This window comes from Oryctolagus cuniculus, chromosome X (genome assembly GCF_964237555.1).
Source record: "Oryctolagus cuniculus chromosome X, mOryCun1.1, whole genome shotgun sequence".
Taxonomy (NCBI): domain Eukaryota; kingdom Metazoa; phylum Chordata; class Mammalia; order Lagomorpha; family Leporidae; genus Oryctolagus; species Oryctolagus cuniculus.
Genome location: NC_091453.1, coordinates 54,249,986 through 54,262,581, shown reverse-complemented (window position 1 = coordinate 54,262,581; position 12,596 = coordinate 54,249,986). Strand labels below are relative to the sequence as shown.

Sequence of the window (12,596 nt, the reverse complement as noted above, 5' to 3'; positions counted from 1 at the left end):
CCTCCTCTCCCTCTCTCTGCATGTGAGAATTTCAGAAGATTCTTCCAGGACTCCTGTGACCAGTACCCACCCTATCTAGGCCCCAGCTGTCAGATGCTGGGGATTTACAATCCCTGTGAGCTGGCGGGCTCTGCTACGGTGCAGAAGTGGCAGGGAGCTGCTGGCTGCCTTTTCAGACATGAAAAGGCCCTGGAGGAGTGTGTATGCTCATAAAAATTATGGGATTTCACAGCTTTGAAATCTAATGATCCTGAGTGATCAAACACATCCAAGGCCCTTGGGGCTGCTGGGGGGTGGGACTGAGGGGGCTGTAGACCCTGGGTGGGAGAGCCTGGGGCCTGGCAGTGGGACAGAGTAATTAGCCTCTGTGGGAGGAGATGAGGAGCCCAGCAGCCTGAAGGGGTGTGCACTGAGTCAGGAAAGAAATGATAATAGCGAAGAACTGGGTGGTAAACCACCCTCTCCCGGAACAGAGACACTGCTCCCATCTCTGCCTCTGCCTTGCCCAGTGTGGCTGCCAAGAGATGGAGTGTTTTTCTACCTCTTGGGTTGGTGGGGATGCAAGGGGCAGTAGGTGGAACCAGGTATCCAAGGTCAAGGGTGCATGAAAGTAGGGGGTGAGGGTAATTGTGAAGAGATGGGGTATACTAAAAGACTTTGCTCACAACCGGTACTGCTGGAATCCTTTTGAAAATGGGCTACTTATAGAATTGTTCAGTGAAGTGGGTAAGTCATTTTTCCCTCTTAGGAGCAGTTTCCTCATCTGCAGTAGTCCCTTATGTCTAGGTCTCAGCTTCTCCTCCACTTCAAATCAATGCAGAATATGGACAAGGGGGACTCCAAGATCATTCCTAGCTTTGTCAGTTTTGTAGGCCTCTTGCTTTTGTCAGTCTCAGTTCTAAGCTTTGTTGCTCTCAGGCTGTGTAACCCAGCTACACTAGTCTCTTCAGGTTCCCCAACAGTAGTGCAAGGGAGAGGGAAAGGGGTTGAATTGCATTCCTGCTAAGGTCTTTGCCAATTTCCAACATGCTGTATTTGTGGCAAGGGGGTGACCTGGGCGGAGCCTGCACTCCCAACTCAGCCAGTAATTGTGTTCTTATTTTGTCAAGTCACTACCTTTCTACTTCAGAGTTCCCTTAAAAACTCAGTCAACTCAAAGTCCTTGTATGGCTTTCACAGAGAACACAGACTCTGGCAGAAGCTTGATTTGAAATGTGACTTCAGCTCCGATGCCAAACTTCCTGCTGTTCACCAGATTAAGACTATTTCACCCTTGCAGGCAACATACATACCACAACCAGATTTTTAGATTTGTTTATTTTGTTCCAAACCCCTTGAGGATTTAAATGTCTCAGGTCTTAAGCTCTGAAATTTTGTTCGTTCTTCTAGATTTAACTGTGGTGCCTAAGAGGCGGCATCCTACTCTAAATATTAATAATACTGTGCTGCTTTTGCCAGCCAACATTCTCTCCAAAAGCACACAAGCCCACACATGCACGTGCACATGTGTGGAAGAAGTAAATTGACACCCTGCCATGTTATGTGACACTTGAATGGGCAGATTCGGGACCTGTGAATATCTTTCCTTCATCTGGAGAGAAGTGGGTAGCAGCCTGATTCTTAAGTGCTATACACGCCTTGAACAACAAAGGAGGCCCTGCAGAAGCAACTTCCACTTGATTCGGTAGGGGGAAGGGCAAGCAGGAATGGAGGCAAGGGCACTGTTGCTCCAGTATTTCCTGTGGTCTCTCCTGGGAGTTCCAGGGCTCCTGGGCCCAGCCTCTCCTACTCCACTGCTGTTTGTGCTGACAGGGTAGTAATTAGGCCCCTTCCTACCCACAGAGCCAAGAACCAGTGGGTTTTCCTTTGGGAACTTGACAAGAGCTGGATTGGGACCAGCGGAGGGGGCTCAGGACTTTGGCCTTGAATGAAACCATCAGAGGCCAACTATGCCCCAGCTGCCTGTTTGTAACGGAAAAACTCATGGGTGGGGGCCATTGTCTCCTTTGGAGCCCCTCAGGGCAACCTCATCCTCCTGGCCCTGGGATGACCCTGGCTTGGGATGGCAAGTTGGCTCCAAGTGACAGCCAGGAATGCCTGGCGAAAAGATGATGCAAGGTTGGCTGACAGGAACACAATAGACAAAGGCCTGGGGGGGAGGGAGAGACACAAAGAGGCAGAATGAGGAGAGAGGCTGAGCTCCTAATGAGGTGAGCTGTGCTGGCTGAAAACAGCCTGGCAGTGCCCACTGCCCCTAGCCAGGGGCACTTGGAATGCTCTTCAGTAAGACTTGCCCGGAGCCTGGACCTAGGGAAACATCTGGCACCTACCTCAGAGGGATGAAGGTGGCCCAGAGTCTACCTTTCCTGGCACCTTTAATGCCCACTAAGTTGAGTGGCCCAGGATGCCCAGGATGGGGGACACAATTGGGTGGTAAAGGTTAGGATGGCTTCCTCTTCCTAAAAGAAATTGCCCAACCCTATGTGCAGTTGCTGCCTGTACCTTTTTGGGATCCAGATTGGGAATGGGGTTTTTCCTAAAGCACTCCCTTTCCTGGCCTGGCCCAGGTAGAAATATTGACTTGTCATGAAAACAGAGATGGAGTTGGTCCTTCACCAGGTCAATACTCAGTGCCCACTGCTCCTCTTTGCACCATGCCAGCCGGCTGTCATCAGTCCTCTGCCTGCTGAGATGAAAGGAGCTTCTTCACATTTTGACAGGTTGATACAAGGATGGGGAGCGGGGGTGGGGGGGGCTAGGTTCAGGTGTTGGCCTGGGAACCCTGTAAAAAGCAGTCAGTGGAACGAGGAACTCCGGTGTTTAAGATCCCTCCCTATATGATATTTTACTTTTCCAGTCTGCGATTTAGATCAGCTAGAGCCAAAAAGTGAGATGTGGCTCAGCCTGAGATGAGTGGAATTAATGTTAGTGTTAGAGGTGGACTGGGCCAAGGCGAGAGTGATTGGCCCAAGCTCTGGGTCCCTCCTTTCTCAAAGCACCTATGTGTCTATGATAGTGACAGAGAGAAATAAAGGGGGAAGAGAATGGAGAGGAGGCAGGAGAGAAAACAAGGAAGGGAAGGGGGAAGCAGACTGTTAAGCGACCATATCACGTGGACACTGCTTGTATACAGCTCTTGAGAAGCCGTGGTCCTGAGACAGGCGAAACAAGATGCTTTGTCTTATTTTACCTCTCTGCCTTCCCTCCATGCCCTGCCTCCCCCCACCTCCCCACTCCCCAGCACAATGGCTCTCAAGGATGGATGGCAATGAAGTCTTCAGCAAACAGAGGCTTGGGGCTTCCCCCACTAGGCTCCTGGGGACACAGTAGCACCTTTGGCAATTGGTTTTGGTGGGTGACAAATAAACGGGCTGGGAGGTCCCATCCCCCTTCCTACCCCAGAGGATAGAAAGTATTTGGAGAGGTTCCAAAGGCCAAGGGGGCGACCCTAAGCTTTCCCAGATCCTGGGAAGAGAAGGACCCCGGCAAGTTTGAAGGCATTCATGGGGAGAATTTGGTTACTGAGTTTGGAACACCTGGAGTTTTGGCTCCAAGGGAATGGTCAGGTGGCTGAAATGCTGTGTGCACAGGTATGGAAACAAGTGTGCTGGTGGCAAAAATGTAAAGGCTGAGCAGGTGGCATGGAGGGGAAGGGCTGGGGGGGCACACAATGGCAAGAAAGAGGCATTAGATTGGTTCCTCAGGGGTGGGGGAGCCTGGCAGCAGCTCCCCATTGGGATCTGGGTCAGGAGCCAACATCTTATCCTTGCTGGAATCCCTCTGCTCTTTCTTGAACATCCTTTGATGCATCAGAGGGACGAAGAAAAGGATGACAGCTCCAATGATGGGGGGCACGCCGGCAAAGTAGAAGGCCACATGGTAGTCCCCAAAACAGTTGCGGAGAAGGCCTGAAACACGATCAAGAAGAGACATGTCAAGCTTGGCTCTGTCCTGCCACCCAAAAGTGCTCTCAGCCTCTTATTTAAGGGCTGCGGCGGTACCTGTGCAGAGAATCTCAGCCTGCACTGCTTTGACTCAGGAGCTCTCTCAACTTCAAGGGCAGGTGGCTCCTCCCTGATGAAATGATCATTTGGGCCCTTGGGGTGAATGCTCATTAGGAAAAGCTAATGAAGCTTCTCTTGAAGTTTCTCTATTTGTGACTTTCACTGAGTTACAGCTAACTCCCAGACTCTCCTTGGCATGGAATTAGGAGGGAACCTGAGGTAAAAGAACTGCACAGAGATGGCCAAGGCTTGTCTTGCTGCACAGTTACGGTGTCTGCCCCTACCCCCACCTCCCAGACTGTTCTTATGGAACAGTTCGGCTGAGATCCTATTTGCCCTCTCTCTGAAGTGCCATTTGCCCTTGGACGTGGCTGTATGCATACATCTTCCTTCCAGTTACAGACATGGTTGGCCCCTCTGGGTTCCTTCATGCTATCAATGCCATGGATATGTTGGGCATAGGATACAAGGCTCCCCTACTCATCTCCAGAAACCAATGTGAGGGACCTCATAGGGAGAATGAGCCCAGAAACAATACCCAGGAGGTAAGCAAAATGGAAAGAGAGAAGGGTTCTGGAGCACAATTGGGATCAGGTGCTGAGTAGAGGCTCCCCTCCTATTGCACAACAGCTGGAGTGAAAGCGTTAGCCAGGGCCAGCGCGGTGGTGCAGCAGGTTAAGCTGCTGTCCGTGATGCTGGCATCCCATATTGGAGCACAGGTTTGGGTCCTAGCTGCTCTGCTTCTAATCCAGCTCCCTGTTTCTAATCCAGCTAATGCACCTGGGAAAGCAGTGGAGAATGGCCCAAGTACTTGGGCCTCTGCCACACACGTGGGAGCCCTGGATGGGTTCCTGGCTCCTCGCTTTGGCTTGGCCCAGCCCCAGCCATTGTGGCCATTATGGGAGTGAACCAATGCATGAAGATTCCACACCCTGCCCCCCGCCCCCTGGTCACTCTGTCACTCTGCCTTTCAAAAATAAAATAAATTATATATATATATATAAAATCTTTTGCTCCTGTTACAGAGTACCCTCCCAACACCTTGCACATAAATGATGTTCAAGGAGTAGTTGTTGAATTAGCCCATTTGACTAGCCTAGGAGAGGGTAACTCATGAATCAGGGTCTGTCATAAATCCTATAAGAGGGGAAACATACCAGGGGATTCGAATTCAATCCCATCGAGGTGGCATGTACCAATGCCATCTCACTAGTCCCAGTGATCAATTTCTGTTCACAATTGATCGTAATGATAGGACTAAGAACCAAAGGGATCACATAAACAAGAATAGTGTCTGCAAATACTAGCTGATAGAATCAAAAAGGGAGAGAATGATCCAACATGGGAAGTGAGATACACAGCAGACCCATAGAATGGCAAATGTCATAATAGCACTCTGGCCTCATAATCAGCCCTTAAGGCATGCGGATCCGGCTGAAATGCCCATGAGAGTATTTCAGGCATGGAAAGCCAAGACACTCTGGGGGAAAAAAACCTAAATGAAAGATCTCCGTGAGTGAGATCCCAGTGGAAAGAATGGGTCATCAAAGAAGGAGGTACCTTTCTCTGAAGGGAGGAGAGAACTTCCACTTTGACCATGGCCTTGTCTAAAAATGATCAGAGTCAGTGAACTCAGGGGGCTTCCATAGCCTTGGCAGCTCATGACAAGAGCCTAGGGTGATTACTGATGCCATAAACAAGAGTGTCAATTTGTTAAGTCAACAACAGGAGTCACTGTGCACTTACTCCTCATGTAGGATCTCTTTCCTTAGTGTGCTGTACCTTGAGATTTAATGCTATAACTAGTACTCAAACAGTATTTTTCACTGTATGTTTCTGTGTGGGAGAAAACTGTTGAAATCCTTACTTAATGTATGCTAAACTGATCTTCTGTATATAAAGAGAATCGAAAATGAATCTTGATGTGAATGGAAGGGGAGAGGGAGTGGATAAGGGGAGGGTTGTGGGTTGGAGGGACGTTATGGGGGGGAAGCCATTGTAATCAATATTCTGTACTTTGGAAATTTATATTCATTAAATAAAAGTTTAAAAATAAATAAATAAATAAATAAACTTAAAAAAAAAGAGGGGAATGAAGTTCTCTCTTCATTAGTTTTCTTGTTTCTTATGTTCCCTGGGGTGCCAGTAATGCACTCCTGGAAGAATGGAGGGAGAAGCCAGGAGTACTGAAGATGGCTGTGCCTACTGCCTGTGGAGGTAAGCCTCACTGGCTCAGTCCTGGGGTTTTGTCACAGTCAAATCTCTTCTACAGGCTCAATTTAGAAGCCAATAGAGGAGGAGGAGAGCATCTCTAAAGTTGAATAAACCAGGACCCACTTGCAAATAATCACTTGCCTGTGGGACGAGTGAGAGGTTACTGGATAACAGAATAGTCAAGATGGCCAAACCCATTTTTCTCTCTACTCTCCTGGAAGGAGCCATGCTATCTACAACAAAAACTCCATTGACACAGATAAACAGCCATGGAAAACCCATCTCCCCAATGAATCCATGCTTGTGTACCATGTTTAATCTCACCAGTAGTGCAAAGGGGTTTCATGCACTCTGACAAGGCTTCTTAAATAGTAAAGAGGAAAAGAGACCTCAAGAAGAAATGCTCAGGAGAGCTTGTCAGGGAAGACAGGACTCCCTGACCCATGCCCTCCCTGGAGATCAGCCTTACCTGCAATGGGAGGCCCAGCAATCATTGGCAGAGCCATCATACCCAGGAGGTAGCCAATGGCCTGTGAGGCCTGCATTGGGCCCACTAGCTCAAATGCAATGGGGGCCATGATGGTGATGAAGAAGCCATCACACAGGCCCAGGAAGAGGCAGACAACGATGAGGCCCCCGAAGTCGCGGCACAGGGGAATCATCATGGACATCAGGCCCAGGAGCAGGAAGGAGAGGACCTAGAAGAGCAATGGGAGCAGGGGTGTCAACAGGGAAAGTAGTTGGAGTAAATAGTTACCTTAAGCTACATCTAAGTCCTACACTGACGGATTCAAAGTTTTTTAAGAGAACCCTTTTTTAACTGTGATTGTATCAGGATTAGAAAGAGAGAGGACATAGCCATTGACCTCAAGAACTTTGTGTTTGGGGTCAATGCTGTGATGCTAGCATTCTGTATCAGAGTGCTGATTTGAGTCCTGGCTGCTCTATTTTTTTTAAATTAGGATATATTTATTTATTTGCAAAGCAGAGAGAGAGAGAGAGAGAGATCTTCCATCCACTGGTTCATTCCCCAAATGGCTGCAATAGCCAGGGCTGGGCCAGGCTGAAACCAGGAACCTGGAGCTACATCTGGGTCTCCTGCATGGGTGCAGGGGCCTAAGGCATGGACCACCTTCTTCTGCTTTCCCAGGTTCATAAGGAGGGAGCTGGATTGGAAGCAGAGCACTGAGACTTGAACTGGTACCCATATGGGATGCCGGCATCACAGGTGAAAGCTTTACTCACTATGCCACAAACACAGGTCCCAGGCTGCTCCACTTCTGATCCAGCTTCTTGCTAATGTGTCTGGGAGGGCAGTGGAGGATGGCCAAGTCCTTTGGCCCCTGTCACATGTGACACCCAGATGGAGTTCCAGGCTCCTGCTTTGACCTGACCCAGCCCTAGCTGTTGCAGGCATTTGGAGAGTGAACCAGCAATGGAAAAAAATCTCTCTCTGTCTCCCTGTTCTCTCTATACCTTTCAAATAAATAATTTTTTAAAAAAAAGTTTGTCTTTGCTCTGGAGCTTGAGATAAAGAGAATTGGCATTTGTGCTTTCTGATCCTGTGCTTGGCTGCCCCGCGGATCAGGGTCTAGAATCAAGCCTTTGTTGGCGTTCTCAGATTCGAGTAAGGTATTGGAAGAGAAAGCAGGGAAAGTGATTGTGACTTGCATGAAAATTAGATAGGAGACGGAATAGAAGGCGCAAAATGGGGACGCAGCCAATGGCCATCTTTGTGGAGGCCTCATTTCAGAAAACCCTTTGGCATGAAGGAGACCATTGCAGGGTTCACCAGGTTCCTTATGCTTTAGAACATGGGACACACCATCCCTGTCAGACATCTGAGCATGGCTCTGGGAGATTCTGGGCTTGGCTGTACACCCAGAGGAGACAACAAAGGATCTTTCAGGGGAGCCAAGCCACTAGGAGGGTGCTTTTGTTTTTTAAAGATTTTATTTATTTATTTGAGAGGTAGAGTTACAGACAATGAGAGGGAGAGATAGAGAAAGGTCTTCCTTTCGCTGGTTCACCCTCCAGATGGCCACAACGGCCAGAGCTGTGCCGATCCACAGGCAGGAGCCAGGAGCTTCTTCCAGGTCTCCCATGCAGGTGCAGGGGCCCAAGGACTTGGGCCATCTTTTACTGCTTTCCCAGGCCATGGCAGAGAACTGGATTGGAAGAGGGGCAGCTGGGACTCGAACTAGCACCCATATGGGATGCCGGCACCACAGGAGGAGGATTAACCTACTATGCCATGGCGCTGGCCTCTAGGAGGGTGTCTTAAGGAAGCCTGTAGCCAGCAGAGGAGCACTGACTAGCTACTGGACTTTCTTAGGGCTGAACAAAATAGCTCCAAAAGAAAAAAATGCCTTTCTAGGAGTTGGATTTTCTGCTCTCCTGAGAGAGAAAGGCTGCTGAAAACACAGCTGGCCTTTTGATTAAGGTCATTTGCAACCTGTTTCAGTGAGTCAGACTGGAGACCTGGGCTGCAGGCAAAGCAAAGCCCCAGCCAAACACCTTTCAGCCACCAGAACCAGGTGGCCCCAGGGTCAATGGTAAAACCTGATTTGTTTAGAGAGGCCCTTACAAGTCCAAGGATTTTCCAGTAGCTCACAGTTGGCCAATAGGCAGGCCAATTTATGCAGGAACACATGGAAGGAGTCGCAGGGAGGAGATCAAGGCTGTTTCGTGCTGTAGAGATTTTCTGGGTTGCTGCAGGCAGTGGGTTTGTTGGGTTTTGGAGAAGATAATGCCATCTGAGGACGTCCTTTTGTTAGGGGATTTCTGCACTTTGCCTAAGCTGTTCTGAGGTAGCTCAGCAGATGTTAGGAATAAGAAACTATACACAACTATGAGATAAAAGCAGGCCCACCTATCAACCAAGTCCATTATGACAATTAAGAATTAATGCCAATGTGATGGGCTTCCTGGCACAACAGGTTAAGCTGTGCTTGGGATGTCTGCATCCCATGTCAGAGTGCCTGATTCAAGTCTTGGCTACTCTATGATTCCAATCCAGCTTCCTGCTAATGTGCCTGAGAAGGCAGCAGAAGACGACACAAGTACTTAGATCCCTGCCACCTATGTGGGAGACCTGGATGGAGTTCCTGGCTCCTAGCTTCAGCCTGGCCTAACCCTGGCTGCTGCAAGCACTTAGAGTGAATGGAAGATTGATCTCTTTCTCTCTCTCTTTGTCACTCTGCCTTTCAGATAGATAAATAAATAAATATTTTTAGAAAATGGTGATACCATTATATAACACAAAGGACCCCATTAGGTAACTCTAATCAGCTCTAATTACTACCTATTGTGTCTAGCTGCCTCTTACCATCCTCCTTGAGGCCATGGCAAGGTTAAGAAACTAAAAATCCCTCTTGGAAATGAGAATCTGGTCTCCAGAATTGGCCCAAAGTGAGGCTGTCCTGCAGATTGTCACCATTTCCTTCCTAACAGACTGTGCAGGGGCTGGTGCCTGACACATGTACTTGCCGTTGTCAGTAGTAGGAACCACAGGGTCTAATGGGACATGCTTTAGACCCTGAAACTGGGTACCCTCCTCTCTGCAGGCCTGTCTTACTGCATGTGACCCAGAAAGAAAAGGAGGCAAGTTATGTGATGGCGAGAAACTCAGGACAAAGGAGAAGTTCATCCACTGTCTTGTGTTCTCGGCCTGAGATACTCAATTCATAAAATAAAGAAGCTGGACTATAAGTTGCAGAAGCAATGCTTCAGTTATATACTAGGGTACTTCAAAAATTTCATGGAGGGGGCCGGCATTGTGGTGTAGCGGGTAAAACCACCACCTGCAGTGTCAGCATCCCATATTGGTGTTGGTGTGAGGCCCAACTGCTCTACTTCAGATCCAGCTCCCTGCTAATGCACCTGGGAAAGCGGTGGAAGATGCCAAAGTCCTTGGGTCCCTGCACCAATATGAGAGACCTGGAGGAAGCTCCTGGCTCCTGGCTTTGGTCTGGCCCAGCCCTGACCGTTGTGGCCATTTGGGGAGTAAACCAGCAAATGGACAATCTCTCTCTGTCTCTCTTGCTACCTTTGACTCTTTTTCTCTATAACTCTGACTTTCAAATAAATAAATAAATAAATCTTTAAAAAAAAGAGTTCATGGAAAAATGGAATGAAAAAGCTGTTTATTTCAGTGCAAAATAATGAAATTCATGTATAATTGCTTCACAGTATACATTTTCCATGAGGTTTTTGAAGACTGTTGCATTATGCAGGGATTTTGTTTTTAGCACCAAAGTGTTCATAAATGTATCTTTTGATTCTACTTTCAAAGAACTTTTTGATGTCTTCTCATATTCTAAGATTATTTTATATCATTCTAAGTGGTGAAACTGGGCCAAGTAGGAGTAAGGAGAAGGGGCAGGCGCAGGCGGTGAAGTCAGCAGAAGCACTGAGGCCTACACCTAACTTGGCCTCTCACTAACATTAGTCTCTCCAGGCCCTGGAACTTGCACTGCACAACAGAAAAACTGCTCGGGCCTTGCTCTCTCCTGGGGACTGTGGTGAGAAACATGTGAGGTATAGGGCTGGGCAGGGTTGCTGCCTCTGCTCAAGATAAAGTCCTGGTCCAATGCCAGATTAGCCTGACTCCCAGAATACTTTGGCATCTTGGCTGCTAATACAGGCAGGGAAGACCCAAGGGGTGGCATGTGGGAGAGGCTGGGAGAACCCCATAAGCTTCCAATGTAGAAAGCCACAGAGATAAAGCACTTACTGATATTTGCAGAGGAATTCAAATATTTCCTAATTGATTTATCTCAATCAGAGGCTCTGGGTTTGACCTTGGTCAAGTCATTTATCATCTCTGAGACTTGGCTCCTGTATCACTTAGGGTAAGGGGATACAAGAAGAGTGCTGTATAGCAGTTCAGCCCTGCTACTGCTGTCTATGTGAGCTTTTCCTGTTTTTCCACATGTGTAATAAGAAGTCAGATTGTGTGGACCGTAAAGGACAATCCTAGTTCTGATAAAGAAGATCCACCAACTCTTGCAAAGTGGCCCACGGAATCAAACACAGCAGGAAAGTTAAGCATGTCATCTGAAGGTGTTTAGGAAAAGCATGTGGGGCTGTCAGAGACAGAGACATCCCTGCTGTGAGTGTAGTCAGGGTCTCCTGGAAATGCTTTTAGGATTTCCCCTAAGTAGTCAATGCTTTTAGGATAGTGTGCTGATGGGAGATTTGTGACTACTTATTTTCTGGGGTAGCCTTTACCCCTCCACAGGTTCCTGCACTTGGGCACCTCCAGGTAAGCTCAGCTGCAGGAGAGGAAAATGCATGAATCACATGAGAAGGACAAGACCGCTGCCAAGGTAGACAGAGACTGACCACCTGCTGCATTTGCAGCAGGCCAGAGCCCCATTCGTACAGAACGTGGCCTCTGGATCATCCATGTAGCTACTGAGGGTGTGAAGAACCCTGTGTCAGTGTTAGGATGAAAGGATTAATCCCATTGCACAAAAAAGGGAAGTGAGGCCTACAGAGGGAAGTGAGGGCTGGCCTCTTCTGGCACCTTTTTTGTGTCCATTGATAGGATAGCACTTGAGAGCCAGTGCTGGATGACAAAAAGCTCTAGAAATATGAGGTGGTAGCCCTGGGCCTAGGCCTAGAGGAGAGAGGCACTGTGCCATAGAGAGCTACAGAGGCCCAAGACCCTCCAAGAGAGTGGAGAGTGGAAATCAGATCAGTCCTTACTGGAAGCAGCATCATACCTCTGGCCTCATTCCCTTCTTTCAGAACCATTATTAAATAACAGAAAAAAAATTTATTTTAAAACTACTCTAAGGGGTTCTATATACACTGCTATCACTGGTGAAAGAAGTAGAACAAAGTAGATCTTCTTCGTTTGGAAGTAGGGGAGGGGCAGGCATTTGACCTGGTGGTTATGATGCCTGTGTCCCATATTGGAGTGCCTGCATCCAATACTTGGCTCTGCTACTGATGGTAACTTCCAGCTAATACAGACCCTAGCAGGCAGCAGTGATGGCTCAAGTAATTGGGTTTCTGCTACGTGAGAGCTCTGGTCATTATGGACATTTGAAGTGTGAACCAGCGGCTGGGAGTGCTCTCTCTTTCTCTCTCTCCTGCTCTCTCTCTCTCTCTCTCTCTCTCTCTCTCACACACACACACACACACACACTCTGCCTCTCAAATAAATAAATATTTTCAAAAGAAAGGAGAGGAAACCAATGCTTAGAGAATTTGATTGACTTTCACATGTTGCACACAGCAGCGATACACCCTACCATTCTGTCCCAAAGGCTTGGAATAACCTAGCGTATGTAGTATGTGTGGCAGGCTGTTCCTCCCCACAGTGGACAGGTGTTCACACTCACCTGCAGGTAGATCTTCTTAAGTCCA

At 48.1% G+C, this 12,596-nt stretch overlaps 1 protein-coding gene across 1 annotated transcript in view; it reads right to left on the bottom strand.

Moving 5' to 3' along the window:
• Positions 1-1,298: 1,298 nt before the first annotated feature.
• Positions 1,299-12,596, bottom strand: part of SLC16A2 (solute carrier family 16 member 2) — a gene marked incomplete in the record, with an annotated part of 113,154 nt that continues 101,856 nt past the window's right edge. Inside the window, 3 exon segments of the mRNA XM_070066565.1 lie at positions 1,299-3,908; positions 6,688-6,916; positions 12,572-12,596. Of these exon segments, the coding sequence (XP_069922666.1) occupies positions 3,688-3,908; positions 6,688-6,916; positions 12,572-12,596 (475 nt within the window).